The 24,921-nt window shown below is 42.7% G+C and overlaps 1 protein-coding gene across 6 annotated transcripts in view; it reads left to right on the top strand.

Annotated features, from left to right (window-relative positions):
• The window catches only part of CACNA1C (calcium voltage-gated channel subunit alpha1 C), a 628,086-nt gene that overhangs the window by 435,863 nt on the left and 167,302 nt on the right, over positions 1 to 24,921 (top strand). For 5 of the 6 annotated variants that reach the window (XM_077468880.1, XM_077468877.1, XM_077468876.1 and 2 more), the window contains exons 21-27: positions 12,851 to 12,910; positions 14,875 to 14,981; positions 15,055 to 15,142; positions 17,542 to 17,649; positions 18,350 to 18,402; positions 18,726 to 18,872; positions 21,000 to 21,201. In XM_077468880.1, coding sequence (XP_077325006.1) covers positions 12,851 to 12,910; positions 14,875 to 14,981; positions 15,055 to 15,142; positions 17,542 to 17,649; positions 18,350 to 18,402; positions 18,726 to 18,872; positions 21,000 to 21,201 — 765 coding nt within the window. Of the gene's footprint in view, positions 1 to 12,672; positions 12,733 to 12,850; positions 12,911 to 14,874; positions 14,982 to 15,054; positions 15,143 to 17,541; positions 17,650 to 18,349; positions 18,403 to 18,725; positions 18,873 to 20,999; positions 21,202 to 24,921 lie in introns of all 6 variants that reach the window. The other variant, XM_077468881.1, reaches the window with a different exon arrangement.

Here is a 24,921-nt window from a genome sequence, read left to right as displayed (position 1 = left end):
CAACAGCCTCCCCTCTACCTCCGACCACGACAGGTTCTCCGGCCGGCAGAACCGTCACTTCTGGTTGGACTGCAAGCCGCAATCCCAACCCTATGCTGCTCTCTTGCTTCTGGATAGGCCCTCAGACAGCCTAGCAGCCAGATGTGCCCAGGATAGGCCCAAAATCCAGCTAGCAGACCGGGCAGCACAGCACACGTCCACACAGACAGCCGTCGAGGTGGCCCAGAACACCGATGACCTGACTCAACCCAAATATACAGGTTCTACCAACAGGCCAAGGGATTTAAGAAAACCCCTGTCCATTGGCTGAGATAACCCATATACTCCTAATCTGTCCTTGCATTGCCCTTGTCTTATCTAATGTCGCCAGGTACCCGGCCACCTAGCGACAGAAGAGAGAAGTGCAGCAATTCCAGATTTAGGGGGAAATTTATTGATCCCTAGCAATTAGCCAAGGCAACTATACCTGGCAGGTAAATTTAAGAGCTACATCCTCCCCCCTGCCTACAAAACTTTGTCTAGGAGTTTGCAGAAAATAATTTGAGCTCTCAAGCCTGAGAGCGAATGTCCTGGCAAAAACTGGGATGGGTTGGGAAACAAGGGAAGAATAACAATGACAAACAATGCATGTAACGTACCACATGGAATGAACATGTATGACAGATACATGAGTGAATGGTAGTTCACACAGAGCAAATTAAATATCAAACATTATGTACAATTTAAGGATGACGTACCACCCAAATAATTAAAGGAAACAAAAGCAATGACCTTATATCCTATCTATCTAATATATACAGTCATAAAAGGGTATAAATGGTTAGCGTTGTCATCCATGCTGTCTCATGGGTTAGTGAGCCAAGGTTTCCTACCCCTGGGTTAGTCCATTATTCACATATGAGATAAGAATTCGCCCCTTTGCCACAGCTCATTCTACCTGGATAGCTAAACACCCCAGTGTCCTTGACGTATCACAATCCATCAAAATTTTCACTCGGCTGGTGTCAGAAACCATGAGTCAGACTGAGACAGAAGTACAATTAAATCGCACTTGTTTATTAAATAAAAATAAAAAGGTAAATAGAGAAAGCGTAGTCAAAGCAAGCCAGAGTCCAGTAACCTGATCGAGTAGTCAGCCAGGCCAGAGTTCAGTAACCAGATTGGGTAATCAGCCAGGCCAGAAGTCAGGGATCCAAGTGGAGCAACAGCAAGCAGGATAAGGAGCCAGAAGGGATGTCAGCAAGCCAGTCTTTAAACAGATCCGCAGGAGATGGTTTCTTGTGATGTGACCAAGGCGAAGGCATAGATGAAGTGAGCTGGACAGCTTTAAGTAGACAGGTCAGACGAGCATGATCAGGAACAGCTGGTAACTGTTGAGAGAGATGAGAGTTGGCAATTAGCCGACAGCTGAGCAGCCAGCCCAGAGAAGAAAGGGCTAAGCCAGCCCTGACAGTACCCCCTCTTCAATGACCCCTCTCCCGTGGAGGGCCACCGGGCTTGAGGAGAAAACGTCTATGGAACTCGCAGAGGAGGATAGGAGCATGTACGTCCAAGGATGAAACCCAGGAGCGTTCCTCCGGACCGTACCCCTGCCAATGCATCAGGTACTGTATGCACCCATGGAACCTACGGGGGTCAACAATGGATTGTACCTCATACTCCTCATGGTTCTCACCAATAGGGTGAGGACGTGGCACCAAGGTGGTAAATCAGTTGCAGATCAATGGTTTCAATAAGGAGACATGAAATACATTTGAGATTCGCATACTAGCAGGAAGGTCCAACCTGTAAGCCACTGGGTTAATCCTGCGAAGGATATGGAAAGGCCCAATAAACCGAGGTGCAAACTTCAGTGAGGGAACGTGAAGTTGGAGGTTGCGAGATGACAGCCAGACCCTGTCCCCAACCTGGTAGGAAGGTGCAGGCAGGCGTCTATGGTCAGCAGGGAGTCTGTACCTATCATTAGCATGACGCAAAGCCTCCTTGACTTGTACCCAAGTGGAACGAAGACCACAGAGATGCTCCTCTAACGCAGGAAAACTCTGTGGAACAAACGAGTCAGGCAACATGGAAGGTTGGAAACCATAATTCGCCATAAATGGAGACAATGGGGTGGCAGAATTCAAGGCACTGTTGTAAGCAAACTCTGCCCATGGTAATAGGTCTGACCAATTGTTATGGTGGTCAAAAATATAACAACGTAGGAATTGCTCCAAGGACTGATTGGCTCACTCTGCAGCCCCATTAGACTGCGGGTGATACGCAGAAGAGAAAGCAAGCTGGATTACCAACTGTGCACAAAAGGCTCGCCAGAACCGGGAGACAAACTGACTGCCCCTGTCTGAGACAATCACCTTGGGTAGCCCATGTAAGGGAAAGATTTCCTGAGCAAAAATGGAAGCCAGTTCCTTAGAAGTAGGCAACTTCTTAAGTGGAATACAATGACATATCTTTGAGAACCGGTCAACCACCATAAGGATAACAGTTTTGCCTTGGGAGTTGGGCAACTCCACAATGAATCCATTGACAGATGGGTCCAGGGCCTCTCTCCATTGGGTATGGGTTGTAGGAGGCCCACAGGAAGGTGTCGTGGGGTCTTACTCTGAGCACACACGGAACAGGCAGCTACGACTGCAGTAACATCAGCCTGTAGACTAGGCCACCAGAATTGTTGGGAAATTGCCCAAATGAGTTGATTCTTCCCAGGATGGCCAGCTGCCTTGGGAGAATGGTAAGTCTGGAGCACGGCAGTACGGAGACTCTCTGGGACAAAGCAGCGGTCATAAGGTTTCTCAGGAGGAGCATGGACCTGAGCAGCAAGAATTTTGTCACCCAAAGGAGAAGTAACACATGTGCGAACCGTAGCCAAGATGCGATCAGGAGGAATCACAGGAACCGGAACCAACTCCAACTTGGAAGTGGAGGAAAATTGTCGTGACAAGGCATCAGCCTTACATTCTTAGTACCGGGTAAGAATGAGACAATGTAATTAAAACTCGATAAGAAAAGAGCCTGTTGCGCCCTTCTGGGAGAGAGGTGCTTAGCCTCAGACAAAAATGTAAGATTCTTATGGTCAGTAAGAATAAGAACCGGCACAGTGGTACCTTCAAGGAGATGTTTCCATTCTTTCAGGGCTAAAAAGATCGCCAACAGCTCTCTGTCACCAATCTCATAATTGCACTCAGCAGGTGACAATTTCTTGGAAAAGTAGCCACACGGATGCATAGCGCTCTCAGAGTTAGGACGTTGAGACAGAAGGGAGCCAACTCCAGTCTCAGAAACATCGACTTCTAGGATAAAAGGCAGCCTAGGATCAGGATGTGCCAACATAGGAGCAGAAAAAAAGGCAGCCTTGAGAGTCTCAAAGGCCTTAATGGACTCCGGAGACCAACTCTGTGGATTACCGTCCTTTCTGGTCATATCAGTCAGGGGCCTGACCAGAGACGAGAAGTTTCGAATAAACTTCCGATAGTAGTTGGCAAAGCCCAGGAAACGCTGCAGAGGACGTAAACCCACGGGTCAAGGCCACTGTAGGACTGCCGAAAGTTTCTCTGGGTCCATCGAAAACCAGCAGTGGAAATGACATATCCCAGGAATGTAACCTGTTCACGATGGAACTCGCACTTCTCCAGTTTACAATAGAGATTGTTCTCTCTTAGTTTCTGAAGCACACGACAGACATCTGTGTGGTGGCTCTCCAGGGAGTTGAAAAATGTGAGGATGTCATCGAGATAAACCACCAAACATAACTGCAACAAATCTCGGAGGACATCGTTAATTAATTCCTGGAAAACTGCCGGGGCATTACAAAGGCCAAAAGGCATTACCAGGTACTCATAATGGCCTGTTCTGGTATTAAAAGCAGTTTTCCACTCGTCGCCCTCCTTAATGCGCACGAGATTGTATGCCCCTTTCAAGTCAAGCGTCGTTAAAACAGTTGCTCCCTTGAGGCGGTCAAATAACTCTGTAATAAATGGAATCGGGTAGGCATTCTTAATCGTGACATGATTGAGACCCCTATAATCTATACAAGGTCTCAGTTCACCGCTCTTCTTCTTCACAAAGAAGAAACCAGCACCAGCAGGAGATGAGGATTTGCGGATGAAACCTCGAGAAAGTGCGTCTGCAATATACTCCTCCATGGCCTTATCCTCCAAGACCGACAAAGGGTAAACCCCGGCCACGGGGAGGTATGGCACCAGGTTGAAGGTCAATTGCGTAATCATAAGACTGGTGTGGAGGCAAGACATTGCTAAAATCGTGGTACTCTTCCGGCAGGGAGGAGAGTGCAGAGGTGAACAGGACCTTGGATACCTTCAGGAAGCATGTCTCACTGCATTGTGGTGACCAGGAGAGAACCTCAGCACAGAGCCAATCAAAAGAAGGGTTGTGCCTCTGTAACCAAGGATAACCAATAACCAGCGGAAACCTGGGTGAGGAAATAACTTGTAATTGGATTATCTCATGGTGAAGAGCCCCTACGGCCATGGACAACGGAACCGTCTCATGAGTCACATGGGCAGGCTGTAAAGGTCTCCCATCAAGAGCCTCAATGGCAAGTGGAGTGTCACGCAGCTCCAGTGGAATTGAGTGCAAATGCAGCATCAATGAACAGGCCTGCAGCCCCAGAGTCGATTAGAGCCTGTATATCGATGAACAACTCAGCCCAAGAAAGGGTGACCGAAACCAGGGGCTTATCCTTCTGGATAACTGGGGACGAAACAACACCACCTAAGGTCTGTCCATGACAAGACCTCAAGGTTCGTGCATTCCCTGGACGGGTAGGACAAGACTTCAAAAAGTGACCTGCCTGGCCACAATAAAGGCATAATCTCTCCCTCCTCCTATAGGCTCTCTCATCCGCAGAGAGACACGTGAAGCCCAGGTGCATGGGTTCATCTTCACTGACCGACTTGGTACCAGGAGGTATGGGAGGTGAGGGAGGCATGGGTGGGACTGCAAAGCTCAGAGTCAAATGTACAGGAGGCTTCCGCAAGCGCTCCTTAAAAGAAAGTCTTTCTCTGAGTCTGGAGTCAATGAGGTTGGCAAACGAGATCAAGCTCTCCAGCTCAGTAGGTATATCTCGGGCTGCTATCTCATCCTTGATGGAATCCGAGACACCATGAGAAAAAGCAGCCACGAGGGCCTCATTGTTCCAAGCAGCCTCTGCTGCCAGAGTACACAATTCAATGGCGTAGTTGGCAGCAGTTCTCGTACTCTGTTTGATGGACATGAGGTACTTGGCAGCAGAAGCGGAGCGTGCGGGAACGTCAAATACCCTTTTAAAGGAGGCCACAAACTCAGGGTACTCAAGACAACAGGTTTTTGCATCTCTCATAGAGGGTTAACCCAGGCCAAGGCTCTCTCAGAAAGCAAAGATATCACGAAAACCTACTTTGCTTCTGTCCGTGGGAATCGCCTGGGGCAGCATCTCAAAGTATATCTCAACCTGATTGAGAAACCCTCTGCGTTGAAATGGATCGCCCCCAAATCACTGGGGAAGCGGAGCGGAACCAGACATACCTCTTATAGAGGTAATACTCGAGGCGGGTGCCTGCACAGAGACTGGCGCAGCAGCAGGGATGGCCTGCGACTCAGGTTGTACCGCAGCAGCCACAGTGGGGGATTCCAGGTGAGCCGTGCGACTCAGGAGCATTTGTAATGCCATGGCAAACTGATCCATGCGGTGATCTTGCTCATCCAATCTGGAAAAAATATTACCAACAAGTGGATTGACTGTATCTTCTGAATTCATGTCCTTCGCCTACTGTCAGAAACCATGAATCAGACCGAGACAGAAGTGCAATTAAATCACACTTGTTTATTAAATAAAAATAAAAAGGTGAATAGAGAAAGTGTAGTCAAAGCAAGCCAGAGTCCAGTAGTCAGCCAGGCCAGAGTTCAATAACTAGATCGGGTAATCATCCAGGCCAGAAGTCAGGGATCCAAGTGGAGCAACAGCAAGCAGGATAAGGAGCCAGAAGGGATGCCAGCAAGCCAGTCTTTAAACAGATCCGCAGGAGATGGTTTCCTGTGATGTGACCAAGGCGAAGCCAGAGATGAAGTGAGCTGCACAGCTTTAAGTAGGCTGGTCAGACGAGCATGATCAGGAACAGTGGAGAGAGATGAGAGCTGGCAATTAGCCGATAGCTGAGCAGCCAGCCCAGAGAAGGAAGGGCTAAGCCAGCCCTGACAGGTGAAGCAGTTCCCAATCCTTCTTTAAGGGTAACTCTGGGCAGAAGGCACAGCTGCATCTAGGCAACAAGCAGCCAGGCCATGGTGTAAGGGACCAGACTCTGGGACACAGGTCCCATTGCAATGGTAGCCTCAGTCTGTCCGCACGACAGCCGGGAACTGAGGAAGATTTCCCCATCACTTGAGAAACAACCATGCTGAACATCACATCAGAGATTACTTTTTTTGAGGGAGGCATACTGGCAACTTTCAGAGCACTGGCCAGCATGACTCAAGTGGGCACTCCCTGTATCTGCCGGCAGCATTCAGTCCAGCACAATCTCAGCAGTACAGCCAGCAGGAATGTTCTCCACTAGGAACAACTTTCGTGCAGAAATTAAGTGGCTTCCAGCATATCGTCCTTAACTTCACGCGGCATATATTGGTAATCAACAATGTTTAGTGAACAGACGTATTTTCATTGAATTTACCAGTAGTACCTGGGATCTGACAATGTTACATCTTCTCCTTTGGCATTTACTGTGACGACATAGTGTTTAATGTCCTTCTTGTCTGGCCTGTGAAGGATTACACTGTCCAGATTCATTTTCCGGATGTAGCCCCAGGTGTGTAAAACTGAGACATACCTCTCAGCAACTTTTGGTGACAGCTTTGGAAATTCTATGTGCTGGGAATCCGGAGAAAACGGCGCACCACTTCATCTACCCACTGGGTTTCTTTATCCAAAATTTCTTTTTCCAGCTGAGCCGGTTTAAAGGGATATAGATACCCGTATTCTTCCGCTACATTCTTTATAACATCCCCCCAACCCCCCCCCCCCCCCCCCCCCCCCCCATAAAACATTTACAATAATTTTTTTAATTGTTAAAAGGTCAGGTGTGAGCACATAGGCCCTTTAAAAGATACTTCAGATTTTCAGACTGGGGACAAAGAGAAGGCACATTTATTAAATACCTTCTTCAAGCGGTAGTAAACTGGGGCATTTAAAAAAAAAAAAAAAAACATGGAAGGCGATGGCAATGGCATAATGTGCTAGTATGTATCACATACTAGTACATTATGAAATACTTATCTTAGAACAAAGCCCCCCAGCAGTGTGTTGTCACCGCTGACAGGGCTTCCATCTTCATCCGGTTCTACCGGGTCCGCGGGCTGCGGGAGCTTGAATGGCCAAGCTGCGACAACATCAGTCACAGCTACAGCACAGTGCTCTGAAGGAACGACATGGGTATGCGTTTCCTTCAGAGCACATGCGTCACCGGCTACCAAAAGAGCAAATATCTCCTAAATGTTGCACATTTAGGAGATATTCATTTTACCTATAGGTAAGCCTTATTATAAGCTTACCTGTAGGTAAAAATCACAAATAAGACTTTACTACCACTTTCAGCAGACTACATTTATATGCAGACCTACCCTAGGTAAAATCCACATGTTTTGATGTTTGATTGATTGAAAGATCTGAAATCCAGTGATTAAAAGGGGCAAGCCAGGGACAGTCAGACTGGTAGGAAAGAGCTAGATAATGCTAGATGTCTTCTAGCTAGAAAACAACGTGTGCTGCAAGCAGGAGGGAGTGATCAGACTGCAACTTTGTACCTTTGTAGCAAGACTACTTTGAAGTAAAACTGTGTCAGTCCTATGTAGGATAAAAAAAACAAGAACATTTCTGATTTGTAAATGGCGCTCCTCACCCCCGAGCTAAGGAGTACTGCATTTCTTGAACTGTGAAAATTAATTCAGTAATTGTTATAATTGATATATACCGGCAATGGTGGCGCTGCAGTTTCATTCATCATTAATAACCTTTTAAAGCTCATCTTTTCATTTGTTATGTGTTTTGGTAGCATCAATTTTGATTTAACAACTAAGAATTAGCAACACCTACAGGTTAACAGTGGGTACTGCACTTTTTTGTTAACTATACTTTCACTAGAAATTGTATTTTTTTTCTGTTTGTTCCTTTGTCAGCTAAATTATTGAACTGTAAAAGTTTTGGTTTTTGGTTTTGTTTTTGTCAATAACGTCCTATCCTATTCTGTCCACGGTGTCTTTTGAGAGTGGAAAAACTGCTTAAAAAAAAAACATGCAAGCAAAATATGAGGTAATTTTAGTATATATAAATGCTTTTCTTTTCTTTCTTTGCTTTTTTTTTTTTACAAATAAATATGTGAAAAGTGTGGCATGCATTTGTATTCAGCCCCCAATTACTCTGATACCCCTAACTAAAATAAAGTAGAACCCTTTGCCTTCCGATGTCAACTAATTAGTAAATAGGGTACACTTGTGTGTAATTTAATCTTTGTTAGAGAACCATAGTGAACAAACAGCATCATGAAGACGAAGAAACACACAAGACAGTGCAGGGATAAAGTTGTGGAGAAGTAAGTAAGGTTACATTATAAAAAAATGTCCCAAGCTTTGACCATCTCACGGAGCACTGTTCAATCCATTATCCGAAAATGGAAAGAGTATGACACAACTGCAAACCTACCAAGACATGGCCGTCCACCTAAACTGACAGGCCGGGCAAGAAGAGCATTAATCAGAGAAGCAGCTAAGAGGTCAATGGTAACTCTGGAGGAGCTGCATCATGTTGTGGGGATGCTTTTCTTTAGCAGGGACAGGGAAGCTGGTCAGAGCTCATGAGAAGATGGATGGAGCCAAAAACAAGGCAATCTTATGCCACGTACACACGGCCAGACTTTCCGTTGGAATGAACTGACTTTTCGACAGAGTTCCGCTGAAACGCACTTGCCTACACACGATCACACCAAAGTCCGATCGTTTAATGTGATGACGTACGACGGGACTAGAAAAAGGAAGTTCAATAGCCAGTAGCCAATAGCTGCCCTTGCATTGTTGTTGGTCCATCGGACCTGCATACAGACGAGTGGTTTTCTCGATAGGAACTTGAAACATGTTCTATTTCTAAAGTCCATCAGATTTTGTCAGAAAAGGTCAGATGAAACCCACACACAATCGAATTGTCCGACGGATCTTTGCTATTAGAACGTCCGGTCATGTGTACACGGCATTAGAAGAAAACCTGTTAGAGTCTGCAAAAGACTTGAGCCTGGGGTGGAGGTTCACTTTCCAGCAGGACACCGACCATAAACACACTTCCAGAGCTACAATGGAATGGTTTAGATCAAAGCATATTCATGTGCTAGAATGGCCCAATCAAAGTCCAGACCTAAATCCAATCTAGAATCTATGGCAAGACTTGAAAATTGCTGTTCACAGACGCTCTCCATCCAACCTGCCAAAGCTTGAGATATTTTGCAAGAAGAATGGGCAAAAAATTCACTCTCTATGTGTGCAAAGCTGGTAGAGACATCCCCAAAAAGACTTTCAGCTGTAATTACAGCGAAAGGTGGTTCTACAAGGTATTGACCCAGGGGGCGGAATACAAATGCACACCACACACTTCAGATATTTATTTGTAAAAGATTTTAAAAAACATTTATAATTTTTTTTCACTTCACAATTATGTGCCACTTTGTGTTGGTCTATCACATAAAATCCCTTTAAAATACATTTAGGTTTTTGGTTATAACATGACAAAATGTGGAAAATGTCAAGGGGTATGAATACTTTTTCAAAGCACTGTGTGTATGTATATATATATGTAGTTATACTACAATTACCTTATAGTTTGCTTGGAATTATTACAGATATACATAATTACAAATAAACATAATTGCTACTATCACACAGGTGTGTAGTGGTGGTGGTGGCGGGGTGTCAAGAAATCAGCCAATAGCTAAACTTTGCCTTGTTCTACATTACTGACTGATCCTCTTGGCATTCTCATCAATTCCCCCCCGAACTCCAACTCACATATGAAAATTGGATGCCAGAAAGAGTTCTATCTGTGGTTTCTCAAATGAGAGAGAACGCACAGGAGGGAGGAGGGAGAGGAACACATTTAGACCTTCACTCTCAGTATGATTGTTGATACACAGAAGTTTTGACTGTGTCATGTTTCAGGAACTGGGGAATTTTATTAAACAGCTGGGGGTCTGTGTTTCTCCTAGCAGTCAGAAGATTTGATGCATTTTTCAACACATAGCTGCCTTCTGTATTTGCTTGTGTGCTCACCCAATTGCACCATATGGCCACACAGCCAACACATGGATTTTGCAAATTTTCTAAGAAAAAGTCAGATTAAAGTAACATTGGCTGCATTTATCATTCAGACAATTTTACATTCTCCAGTACAACTTTAACCACTTCAGTCCCAAAAGGTTTTACCCCCTTCACGACCAGGCCAATTTTTGCGATGCGGCACTGCGTTACTTTAACTGACATTTGCGTGGTTCTGTGATGTTGTACCCAAATAAAATGTATGCCGTTTTTTTCCCATAAATAGAGCTTTCTTTTGGCGGTATTTGATCACAGTTGCAATTTTTATTCTTGTGCTATAAACAAAAAAAGACAGACAAAAAAAAACACAATATTTTTTACTTTCTGCAATAATACATATCCAATAGTAAAATGTAAAAAATCAAATTTCTTCATCAATTTAGGCCAATATGTATTCTGCTGTGTATTTGTGGTAAAAAAAAATTCCAATAAGTGTATATTGATTGGTCTGTGCAAAAGTTATGTATAAATGATGGGATGTTTTTATGGAATTATTATTATTATTTATTTTTTTACTAGTAATAGCGGTGATCGGGATTGCGGCAGACAAATCGGTCACCTAACTGACACTTTTGACACTTTTTTGGAGACCAGTGATACTAATACAGTGATCAGTGCTAAAAATAAGTACTGTTACTGTACGAATGACACTGGCAGGGAAGGGGTTAACACCAGGGGTGATCAAAGGGTTAAGTGTGTCCCTAGGGGGTGCATACTTGTTTGGATTGCTCTGACTGGGAGAACATAGAGATCCATATTCCTGCTTAGCAGCAAACGTGTTCTCACCTGTCAGAACGGGAACTGCCTGGTTTACATAGGCAGATAGCCGTTCTACCTCTATGGGGAACGATCGCAGGTGGCCGGCAGACATCGTGTCCACCGCACCCGTTGATTGGCTCCCCTCTGGCTAGCCCCAGGGACTACTGCACAAAGCGACATACAGGTATGTCGTTTCGCACAGCCGGGCCTTGTCACAGTTAATGTACGGAACACGGTCTGGAAGAGATTAAAAATGTGTCTAACCCTCCAATTTATTTAATAGTACATTTAATAGTACAATACAATAGTACGTCTGGCATCATGTGTCACAATATGAAGTTTTCTTAACCAACTATTTTTTTAAATGTTAAAATGTTTTTTTTCCCCTGGAGATAATAGGTCTATCAAACAGGCAGGCCAACTACCAACTGAAAGAGCACACGTCAGGCTTAGTGTTGTCACCCTGCAACAGGAAGAGCTGTTAATAACAGGATCTCCAGGGAAGAAATTTTGCAATGGATTTTATTTTAGTTTTGGATATTGTGTGGAAGGTTTATACCTTCCATCAAGTTCTTATTTCTGTTTGCCCATTGTGAAGTTTCACTTTGGGAGAGTTCCTCTGAAGAAGTAAAGGGGTTAACCATTCTCTACTCTAGCAAAAAAGTTTTGCTATAGATACACATTAAGCTCACAACACACGTTACAATCTGTCTGTACAATCTCCTTTAGATATTCCAAAAACTACTGTATGTAGTTAAAGGACCTGTCTGGTTGGATACAAATAGATTGTATATATTATGCAGGTTCTCATGTTACATAATTTTAGTCAATTTAAAGTGGTTGTAAAACCTTCCATATGCCAAGTGAAAGGACTATCCTCAGGCGATGCACAGAGATGAATCAAATCCTCCTACATAAGTTGTACCTGCTTATCTGCAGCCCTCTCTTCTCTACAGCTGTTTAAAGCAGAAGAGACAAGTAGACACTATAGAGGGATATGCTTTGTTCATATTTCATGTCTGAGGTGTACAACAGTCAGTGTCTTGTAGAAACATTTTATGGTCAGATTGTAACATGTATGATGATCTGCATAAATAATTTATGAGAAGTTTTCCTGACACCAAGAGAAATATGTTGACAGGGGTGGGAGCTCCAGTAGATTGACAGGCTTAGCCCTGTTCCTGTGAGCTGTGTGAAGGGGGGCGTGTCTCTTTCTTCCAATCAGCTCTCAGACCTATCCTCACCGAGCTCTGCAGAGTGTAACTTCAGCTCTCTGTTCCCTTTTTTGTGACAGCTCGGACAAAGTTTATAAATTCTGGGCTTTAAACAGCTGAAAGATAGATTTAGAGCTTAAATACACTAATGAATAGTCCCCCGAAAGCGTGACTCAGACACCATAGCAAGGCAAGTGCAGTCTCACAGGGATGAATACTTGGGTAACACAGCCACTTAGTGTAGCAGAAGTGAACAAAAATAAGACTACATGGTCTAACTTTTTGATTGGAGTCATCTTTAATGCAGCGAGTGTTTATTAAGTTCCTACAACTCACCCATTTTGTGTTTTCGCAGGTCCTCTATTATTTTGACATAGTTTTTACCATCATTTTCACCATAGAGATAGCCCTGAAGGTAACCCAACCAGGGACTGTCTCTCCATCCTCATCATCTGTTCTCTCCAACGCTAACACACACGCTGCTCTCTTACTTGTCCACACATCTATTAACCACCTTCTGCTCTGTCTTTCAGATCCTAGGGAACGCCGACTATGTGTTCACTAGCATTTTCACTTTAGAAATCATCCTGAAGGTAAAAATAATGTCAGCCGGTTCACTGCTAAAGGAGACCTGCACTGTGAAAAATGATGGCAGCCACTGTCACCAACTACCTTCTGGAAATGCTAATTGCCTGGCTGTGGCTGAGAAATTATTCTGGAGAGCAAGCATGCAGTCAAGGAAGCTACAACACCTGCATGTCTGTTCAAGGTTAAGACTCCAAAAGTACTGAAATCGAAGAATTAACACAACAGCCATGCAGGTAGCATTCTCAGAAGGGGAAGCCAACAGCCTCCTTATTACTTTTAGCACAGATTTCCTTTAAAGCAAGGATTGCACATATCTTCCCAAATATAATTTTGTGCTGAATTGTCAGAGAATATTAAAACACTATACAATATTAAAAAAGTTAGCTACATGAATAAAAAAAAATGGAAAAAAAGCAAAAACATTCCACATTAATAATTATGCTACCAAAATCAGTGTGTGCTGTAATTGCCTCCAGCATTGCTCCTGTTTCTTCTTGCTGGAGGCTGCCATTTTTCTGAAGCCCAGAGCCCCTGAACAGCAGTAAATCATAAAATAGAACTAAACCCATCAATTTAATGGTTTGAAAAAAAAACAGTTACATTCCTTGAATGCCAGGACTGCTAACTGTCACATTTGTTTGTGTCCTCAACCAAACTGTCAAACCATCAAATGACTGGCGTCATAACTGAAATCACATGAGCAGCACCATGGCAGTTGCTGATCAAACAGAAGCAGCTTCCTTGGCTGTAAAGGATAGGAGCGTTTATTTACACTTTAATGCTGTCAGCAGACCGGCCTCTACAAACTCAACAGTGCCTAAAAATAGAGAGCAACTGAGCATGTGCAGAGCCAGAAGAGACAGTGTATTACTGGATTTTAAACAGTATAGACGTTTACTTTTAATGTTTTACAGCTGCAAAAGGAGCCAGTCTGAAGTGATCTAGCTGGACTTAAAGTTTCTGACTAAAGTTTCACTTAAACGGTTTCCCAAAAAAGTAATGAGTGATAACTGTCAAAAACAGAAACACAGACAGCATAAATAATCCTTACAGAGGTTCTAATTCTCCTATGTTTCACCTAATTTGAAAAAGGCCTCATCCCTGTGTATCATTACATACATAGCGGAATCCATCTTTGCTCAATACACATAATCTGCTTTCAATTTAGTAATACAGCACAATGGCTGTGCTTTATTGTTCATATCACCTCAGTGCACACCAGCTCAGACACATGCTGGTTTCTTGCATTGAATACAATCGCTAGGTGACCTATCTTCTAATTGATTTTTTTTCAGTAGTTATTTAAAGCAGACCTTTAGTAATTTCCATCTATTAAATATTCTGCCCTTGTTGTTTTAACTTTGGATAGTAAAACTGTTTTTTTCTGCCAGTAAATACCTTACACATCCCACTTCCTGTTTTTTGTCTGGTCATTTGCCTAGGCTTATGACATCATGCACAGCTCTCTCTCTTACTCTGGTGGGAGTTTGCCAGGAAGGGAGGGGGTGAGTTATAAGAGGGCCAATGAAAACTGAAGGGCTGCATAGCTGGAGGTGTGTCTGTGTAAGTCCAGTAAGTGAATAGGCAGCAGTTCAGCTGCCCACAGTTAAAATGGCTGCAGCCAGACTTAGTAGAGGGAGATTTTTGCAGCATATTTGGCAAGTACAGGATCACAGTATATATAAAATAATATGCAAAGTGGTTGGAGGGAAGCTTCAAAATGGCAAAGATGTTTTTATAACAAATTTTGTGAGCAGACTGCAGTTCCCCTTTAACACCATGCTAGAGGGTGCACTTACAGATCTAAAGATGCAGAGAAGAAGCATTTAAGCATTTCTAAACCACGTAGGAGAGCTTATCAGGAAAGCAAATTTGCATGTTCTCTTCTGCATGTTCTCTCCATGCTGTGTCTCTTGTAATGTGACATCACAATGACCACACTGTGTCTCACTGGTGCCTCGTGTTTCAGATGACGGCTTATGGTGCATTCTTGCACAAGGGCTCCTTCTGCAGGAATTACTTCAACATCTTGGACCTGCTGGTGGTCAGCGTTTCACTCATCTCCTTTGGCATACAGTGAGTATTCACCTGGAGGTGACACCTACTCTGATCTTCTGTTCAGTCGCTCACTCTTCCTTCTCACGTCCAGGTCCAGCGCCATCAATGTGGTGAAGATTTTGAGGGTCCTCCGAGTTTTGCGACCACTCAGAGCCATCAACAGAGCCAAAGGGCTCAAGGTAAGCAACGGGGACCTCCGCCCCTTTTTACAGCAGATGGACCAGTGTAGGAACATAAACGCGCATGCATGCACAGAAGCACATGCACTACACATATACTTAAAGCAAAAATAACCTGATGGCGGTTTTAACCCCAACCTATTCTATCTAATGAAAAGTTTTGCTTTACATAGGGACCCCTGTAATTACATTTCTCCCACTTAGGAGAGATTTCCTCGCTTTCTGTTGTGTTTCCAGAACAAGAAGTGACGGTATTTCCCCTGACAAAGGTGACAAAGTGACAAAGGTTGTAACTATTCTCTGCTGTGGCACCCTGGAGTGCCGGCAAGTGTCCTTAGGGGTGCCGCAGCTAAAAGGACAAAAACAACCTGCCCCAACCCTGTACAGTCAGATTTGAGAAAGTTCTGTGCACAGACAGGAGGGAGGGAACACAGCCCGCACCTCCACCCTCCTCTCCCCTGCTGTCTCTACTTCTGACGTCATAAATTGCTAATAGCTGGTTGAGTGCCTGCATAGCTTTCTGAGTTGCCAACAGGAGAAGATACAGCAGCAGAGAGGAGGAGAGACCTGAGAGGAGGTGTTCCTGGACTGTGATCTCCCACTCCTGTCTGTATACAGGAATGAACATGGAATGCTCTTAAGACTGTACAGGGTTTGATTATTACTCTGTCCCGGCAGCAGAAATTGTGGGTAGGGGGCAAAAATCAAACCCTGCAAAGTCCAGATCTAAGAGCTTTCTGTGTTTACTCCTGTATACAGATAGGAGGGAAAGGAACAAGTGGGATGGAGGAGAGGGAGAAAGCACAGCCCACACCTGCTCCTGGCTCTATCCTCCTGTCTGCTGCTGTCACTTCCCCTGTGGCCAGTTCCCTGTAGGTTTCAGAGAGGGTGTGGTTATTTTGCCTGGAGGGGGAATTCTGCTAACAGGGAATTTGGGGGGAGAGGATTTACAACCTACAGACTGCTGAACTCTGCCTCCCACGCTACATTTTAGGGCTTGTTCACACCAGGTGCAGTGCGTTAACGAGTGAAAAATCGTGCATTTTCCCATACCACACAAAAAATGCGCTGCCTTTTGCAGACACATGCGGGTGTCATTAATTCTTGCAAATGCGTGTGCCTTCACACCAGATAAAAAATATGGTACTGCAATACCATGCGTTTTGGTGTTGCATGATTTAAAAAGTTATGTCAGCACCTTTTTTGCATGTTTCACATGCATAGAGCAGCCCATTAAAAATGTGTCGTGTAGGAACACGCAAAAATGTACACGCACTTGTATGCACCTCCTGGTGTGAATGAGCTCTCAGACTAGTAGGTCCCAAGATTGTGCATAATTCCAAAGGATGCCTTGACTGAAAAAGGGTTGAGAAGCAATCTATCCATTAAGAGAAAAATATGGTCTTTGCATACACTTTAGAAGAGCTTTGTTCTATCACAAGAAAGGTTTACAGTGAAAGTTCCACTTGTGTTAAGCCGCGTACACACGGTCGGAGAATCCGTCGGAATGCGTCTTATCGAATCGTGTCGTCAGATAATCCGACTGTGTGTGGTATGCATCGGACTGATTCCGTCCGAATCTCCATCCGACCCAATTTTCCAACATGTTGGAAATATTTCCCGACCAACTGGGCCGGTCGGACGTAATCCGATCATGTGTAGAGAATTTTGATCGGACCAAGTGCCACGCATGCTCAGATCAAATTCCTACATCAAAGCTATTGGCTACTAGCCTGAATCTAGTCCCATCGTAACGAAATTACGTCATCACGTTCTGAAAGATCGGATTTTTCCACAACTTAGTCCGACCGTGTGTATGCAACAGTTTTGGACACAATCCGTCAGACTAAATCTGACGGACAAAATCCGATGGATTTGGTTGGCAGAATCTCCGAGCGTGTGTACAGGGGCTTAGGATTATGGGAATTATACGGTAAAAAAAAACCAAAACAGAAATGAATACATTGAGATAACACTCAAACAAATCAAAAATAGGGCTTTTAAATGACTCAAGCTACAGATTGCTTTAGGCTGGAGCTCATCTGCTATTACTGTTTAGGTGCCGCAGACATTGCTAGAGTGCTGTCCAGGAAATGACTGTTGTCAAGGTTGAATCTTCTCCTCTTAGAGGGTATCTGCTGCTCCCGAGTTTTCATGGCAAAATCATGCACTTCCAGCCAGTCAGCCGGTCTTTGCACTGTTCTCTATTATCAGTTAGTGATCATACACAGGAACAATTTGGTTAGTTTCGCCTATTTTAATCATAAACGTGTAATGCAAAAGCCTGCTGGAGACTCTTAAAGTTCCATCTTTTAGCTTTGTTGGTAAAGTGTGATATTCTGGGATGTATAAAGTGTATGTTTCTTGGATAAACATTTTATTTTTGTGTCTGTATTCAGCATGTGGTCCAGTGCGTATTCGTTGCTATTCGCACCATCGGAAATATTGTCATCGTCACCACTCTACTACAGTTTATGTTTGCCTGCATTGGAGTACAGCTGTTCAAGGTAAGGTCAGAACACTCACACAAGCAGGCACACATACACACAAGCCAAATAACACGCACACTACAAGAAAACAGGTATGTAGGCGCTACAAGGTTCCATATAACAGCTCTGACCGGTGCTCAGACCTTGAGGTTGCCAACACCTCCAACGTAGCAGAATAAGGAAAGGGATGTTAGGCAGTCAGGGTGACATGCAAAAAATAGTATTCTTTTATTGAAAAGACATAAACAACGCTGTAAAAACAGCCTAAGCATTTCGGATGTTAGTTTTTAGTCATGGCTATGTGTAAGAAAGAACGTCTGAAATGCGTAGGCAGTTTTTACAGCATTGTACATGTCTTTATATACACATACACACACACACTACACATACAGACAAACACAAACAAATACACACCTGCACACATTACATATACAGATACACACACACTACATATACACACTACACATGCACACACATATACTCAAGTATGTAAACAAATTATATATGCACACACTACACACACACACACTATGCATTCACACAACCACACACATGTCCACAAGTACATACACGCACTACACATACATTAACAGCCATACATACATATACACACACTACACATGCACAAACAGATACACATACACACTCCACACATGCACAAAGATACGTTTGTTGGATTGTGCTTTTTGTAGTTTGCTTTTCTTTTTTATTTCTTAAGGGCAAGTTGTACAGCTGCACAGACAGCTCGAAGATTACAGAAGCCGAGTGCAGGTACGTGCGTTGTGTAACAATGGGTGTTATGTTATTACAAATCAACAACATCTGCTGATCTCAGTGAGTATACAGAAGGGCCCATTTACTGTAATTGTTTTACCACAGCTCTGAAGAGACGCTGTTCTGAAGGAATATTTACAATGCAATCTTAAAGTTAACCTGGTCATTTTAAACTTTTAAAATAAAATAAAAAGTCATATTTGAGATCAGACCTCGCAGGTGCCTGATTACCTTAGCAAAAAGTCTCTCCTGTGCACCTGATAGTGATAGATCTGTTGTTGCTGCATACATTTGATATGCTTTTATATTGTGTCCTGCAGGGGGAGGTTCATCAACTACAAAGATGGTGATGTGTCACAGCCAATGATTCAGGAACGGAGCTGGGAAAACAGCAAGTTTGACTTTGATAACGTCCTGGCGGCAATGATGGCACTTTTCACCGTCTCCACCTTTGAAGGCTGGCCGGAGTGAGTCTTTGGGATGAGGACAGCTGCATGGATTTGGAGATGGAGCTTTCAGAAACAACTTTAGCTTTAGGGGAATGTGTCACAAAGCTTGATTCTGGTTTGTGAAGCTTCAGATGGAAGCTATCTTTCTCTGACTCCTGCACCACCCAGTGCTTCTGCAGTGAAGCTGAATATTAACTGGTGCACTTTTACCTAAGACTTCTCTCACAGGTCTTCTGCTCTGTGTCAGATTTCCATTTTAAGCCCTTCTTCAGCTAATTCCTTTTTTTATTTTATTTTTCAAAGAATTAGAGCCACTGTTAGGTTTTAATTGCCTTTTTTTGTCCCAGATAGAGAGGTTTCCCTTTATTTACAGCTCCAGTGACACCCAGTGTGACAAGATGTGACAGGATCAACAAGTGATCTGATATTCTCCAGCAGTAACACAAATTAATATATTAGCAATTGGACATGGTTTAGATCATCCGCCATATTCTGATTCCTGCTAGTATTCCTGTAAGGTACATTCTCCTTACTATGTGATCACTGGGACAGGAAGTGAGATTTTCTCAATTACAACATGGACAGAAATTAAAACACAACATAGGTTCTAACTATTCCCAATCCTATGTTCCTGTGTATAATTTGTACTTATATACTGTATGTACATAGGGAGAGACATAATTGTTAATTATATATTCAAGCTCTACTACCTGCTTAGTGGTGTAGCTTAGTTACTAAACACCTCAGCCCTGAATGGTTCACTGCACTCAATGCAGTTACTTAGTAACCTATCCTGTAATTGATTTTATCCTAGAAGTCATTTACCAAAGACTATATACATACAGATGCCTGAGGGAGCACTGTGTGTATAAGAGGTAGAACAGGGTGTTAGTGGCACAGGAAGTAAGGTGAAACCTACCTAATGGTAACAAGTAACAAAATGCCTGACATAAAAAATATATGTATAGATATATCTCTATAGATATAGAGATATATCTATATCTCTATATCTATAGCGATATAAATATATATCTATATCGCTATAGATATAGTACTATTGGTAACATTCTTCCTGCAACCAAAGTCTTTTAAGGATCTAAAGAATTATGTATTTCACACGTAATATGACAATTTGATGGATGTGCACCGACATATTATTAGCTTGTGTGTGGGAAGTGCTTTTTTGACAAGCTTTAATATAAATAGTCAATTATCTTTTAAAAAAAGTTTCTTTTTTTATTATATTTAATTTATTATAGTTATTACATATCCCGAAACGGGGTCTAATGACTTCCCACGTAATACCATTGTTTAATTGGAATTCATTGCAGCTTTTTATTTTTTTCTGGGCCCTGCCAAATTCAATTCCAGTAGAAGAAAACAAAATCGGCAGATGGGTTTCACGTCGTCTCAAGATTTTTGGCACAGGCACAGATAACCAATTAGGTCGATGCATCCAATAAACATCTGTTTCAATTAAAGACAAGACTGCGTCAGAGTCTGCTAAATGGTTCATCATAAGTGACTTTTTTTTTCATCTATAAGTAATTTTTTAAAAGGCTAGTAGACATAAAAATTAGAAATGTAAAGTGTATCTAAACCCAGAAACAAAAATATCATATATTGCAGCTTACCGCTCCTTAGTGCATTTGTTTTCTTTTTTAGCAGGCTTTTTTTCCCCCTTTTTTGTTTACCTGTTGATCTTGCCAATAAAATGCTTTCTATCCTAAGGTGACAACGCTTACTTGCTGTACTGTATCTATGGAGGCATAGTGCTGTCACCCTAGGCTGCTCCTAAAATAGAAGTTCAGCCTAAAACCAAAGTCTCTAAATCTACTTACAGCCACAATCTAAGACTAACCTGTCTGCCCTGTAAAGCAAAAATAGCAATAAGTACCTTTTTTGAAGCCAGTCTGGTCCCACACTGTCAGCGGCGACTTCTCTGTGTAGGCAGTGCAGAAGAGGCAGCCAACAATGGAAGCCCCATAGTAACTCTATTTTTGCTTTATAGGGCTAGATAGGTTAGTCTTAGATTGTGGCTGCTAGATTTAGGGATTTTAGTTTTAGACTGAACTTCCACTTTAATACTAAGCAGGAGGCGGAACTATGATAACAACTGTTTCTTGTCTTTTCCTTCCACTCCAGGCTGCTATACAGAGCCATTGACTCTCACACAGAGGATATTGGCCCCATCTACAACCACCGTGTGGAGATCTCAATCTTCTTCATCATCTACATCATCATTATCGCCTTCTTCATGATGAACATCTTCGTCGGTTTCGTCATTGTGACCTTCCAGGAGCAAGGAGAGCAGGAATATAAGAACTGTGAGCTTGACAAGAACCAGGTAAGGGGAGGGGCTCTGACCCTGATAGAAAGTGCAGTTGAAGTTGATTTAATGACCTTTAGTAGCCTTAATACAGAGTGGGGCTGAGGGATAGACAGAAGATGTGTAAAAAGTGCAAGACCTGCAATCTATGCTGCTGAAGTAATAAACAGCTTGATTGGGGGGGAAGGGGCACACTCTGGCCTTTTTTTTGCCATGGGATCTAAAGGAATTTGTTCTGGCACTGCCTGCATATCAGAAGAAATTTGAAATTATGCTTTTTGTTTTTGTTTTGGTTGGAGCGTGGAAGAGTTAGAACCCTTGCCAGGTTTTGATTGCTTTCTGTGTGACCATTGGGGAAATTCACCCTCTAGGAGTGAAATGTGATGAGATATTGCTAAATTTTGATTTGTCACCAGAGCAGGAATAGAGGGGAAATCTTCCAATGGCAATACTTGCTACAGAGACAGCTTATGCTTAATACACACATTCAGAAAAACGGCTGAAAAATACTGATTTAGAAGCGATCGTACGATAATCTTATCATTAGCACACAGCTTTTGAGAGCCAATTATGATAGTTCATGTGAAATTATCTGAAGGGACAAACACATTTTTTTTTCTCATACGATACCAGAACAAATGATTTTCATTTAATCGGTACAGTATTCGTCTGAAAAAAATCAGAAGACCAAGACCACGCAACCTCAGAAACAAAAGAATACAATACAATACAATACAACACATTACATCACTTCTGAAGTTGTATTCTGTCATAGGAGAATTTTCATAATTTTATTAGCCTCTTCATTTTCTATACAAGACTAGTATGCAAAAAAAGTCCAACACTCTCATTTTAAGAGGGCATTTCCCTGACTTTGGAGAGATTAACGCTCACTTCCTGTTTTCTCTTCAGGACAGGAAGTGAAGGAAAATACTTGCGGAACACAGATAGGGAGGGCTTTTGCACACAGGGCGAGCCTATTCAAAGTAATTGTTGACCTATTTCCTCCACCTAGACAGCCCAGGTGCAGTATACGGTGTACAGAGGTATGCAGAACATAGTTTTCTATTTTGTTTTTAATAGGCCCTTAGGCCTGTTTCACACCTATGCAGTTTGCAGTTTGCATATTTCAGGTGCATTTTGCGTTTTTCAATACACGCTTTTGATACATTGAAGTCTATGGAGCCAAAAACCAGACAAAAGTCCCGGCCCTTTCCATAAAATGCACAGATGTGAAAGTGAACCATAAGAAATCCAGGTTAAATGGACTGTAGTGAGTTTCTGCAAAACTGAAAACACACTAGAAAATGGATAGGTGTGAACCAGGCCTTACGCTGTACTCGTGTTTATGTTAGCACCACAATATACACTAGTACAGCAGCGCACAGCCTGTACACTACACCTGGGCTGCAATTATGTTGAACGAACTCAGCCGCCTGTGTGCAAAAGCCCATAGCAACAAAACTCCCTCATAACTCCCTACTCTATTAAAAAATTACATTTTGGCATTAGATCTTTAGCTGAATTCCAGGTAAGTAGCTAAACACACATCTGAAGTACATATACATGGAAGTCTTACTTAGCAAATTATTTGTTATTGTACTCAACCAGTCTTGTGATCTGACCTGACAGCATAGCCATGTGCTTGACCACTGATGCAGTTGAGCAGTATAGATTAGTCCAGGACACCCCCCCCCCCCCCCAGCCTGCTAATCGGACAAAAAAGAAGCAGCACACTGATGAGTAACCCCCTAGTGCTCTCCTCTCCTGCAAGCATATTCACAGTGTTAGACTGATAGTACTGTGCACTGCCACAGGGACTGACTGGCTGCTGCTGCTGTTTATCCTCCTTTCACTCTGTAGGTGATTACAAAAAGGTACGGTAATGTAAAACAAATTCAGATAACCATACTAGCTGTGTGCACTAAATACACAGGTTTTTTTTTTCAACTGGAATTCCAACCAAAACATTAGTTGTTGGTTTTGGATTGTTGGTTTTGGATTAGAAGCCTTGTTTAGAGTTTTCTGATTGGTTGGAGTTCCACTTTAAAAAATAAGTAAGTTTACAATAGGTATTATACATAATGTACATTCTTGCTTCTTGGCATTTATCGTTTTACACGTAAACTCTTTGTATACAACATGGTTATGAGATTACTGTGTTTCTCGTTTTTTAATAAATAAAATCCAGCAAATCTACCACAATCTAGATAGTAGAGGCAAATAGTGGCGCTGGCACCTATTGATGCAGTAAAAAAAACAACAGTGACTGAAAGGTGCAAATGTCATTAATCAAATTCCACTGTAAATACGTCCACAATTGGAACATCATAACAGTGAGTCCATGCAGGAACATAGATGAAAGATATCCAATCCACACCACATGCGTGTCACCGCTCCCGCATATGATGTACACTCACCAACAATAATTCCCTTTAAAAGACCGAGCAGTCCTTGCATGGTACATTTACAGTTTAAGTAATGTTTATTTTACTAAATATGTTTTGTACTAGTTGTCTCTAGTTAATTTGTGATCATATGATTGGAAACAGTATACCTGTATACGTTTGTTACTATCAATAAAATCTTTAATAGAAAAAAACAATAATTGCCTCACACACTCCGGTTTGGCAATCAGGCATGTTGCCTCTCAGGGTTATGGGAAATCCCGACTTCTCCAATATCATGGGGTGATGAAAGACTCTCGTATATAGGATAAAAAGAACACTCCAATAGTGCAAATAACATCTGATAAATTTATTAAAAACCATAAAACAAACATCCACAGGTAATTGCTCTCACGTGTAATAAAACTATAACTCGCATTGGGTGTAGAGGATCAAAATCATGGCTGCGGCAGGCCTAAGGCAACAGTTCCATGTCTCACCCCACCAATGTCGATCTCCTAACCACATCAGCCACATCCCAACGCATTTCAGCATTCCAACTTTGTCCCAGGGCGAAGTTGGAATGACGAAACGCTTCGATACGTGGCTGTACGACAACCAGAAGTGACGTCACACATAGCATCAGAAGTGTTGTCTGGTTAGGAGGTCAACAGTGGTGGGGTGAGACACAGAGCTGTTGCCTTGGGCCGCTGCGGCCACAATATGTTTGATTCTCTACACCCAATGACAGTTATAGTTTTATTACATGTGAGTGCAGTTACCTGTGGATTTGTTTTATGTTTTTGAATAAATTTATCAGATGTTATTTGCACTATTGGAGTGTTCTTTTTATCATATATACAAGAGTCTTTCATCACCCCATGAGATTGGAGGAGACGTTGGGATTTCCGACAACCTTGAGTGGTAACAGACCTGATTGCCAAACATGAGAGTGTGAGGCAATTATTGTTGGTGAGTGTACATCGTATGGGGAGGCAGTGACACGTGTGATACGTGGTGTGGAGTAGATATCTTTGATCTGTGTTCCTGCATGGACTCACTGTCAGGGTGGATTTGATATAAATCCTTAGTAAAAAGGCTTGATTTAAATCAACTTGATGTAAATCATAATTTTTAAAGCGCAACTGTCATTTCTGTCCTGCAGCGGCTCCTCCTCTGATCCGCTGTTGACTCACCGACAGTTCCATTCACTTTAATGGGATGGCTGGTGATGCGGCAGTGACACAACAAGGTGAGAGATGTGGCGGCAGCAGCAGGTGAGTGGATGCCCGCTAACAGGCATCGCCATGATGGATCTGAAATGACAGGTGCTCTTTAAATGTAAGGACTT

Source organism: Lithobates pipiens, unplaced genomic scaffold (genome assembly GCF_037356315.1).
Source record: "Lithobates pipiens isolate NorthernLeopardFrog02 unplaced genomic scaffold, aLitPip1_a1.2 Scaffold_8, whole genome shotgun sequence".
Taxonomy (NCBI): domain Eukaryota; kingdom Metazoa; phylum Chordata; class Amphibia; order Anura; family Ranidae; genus Lithobates; species Lithobates pipiens.
The sequence above is the reverse complement of the archived record's forward strand: the minus strand, read 5'-3'. Positions and strand labels throughout refer to the sequence as shown.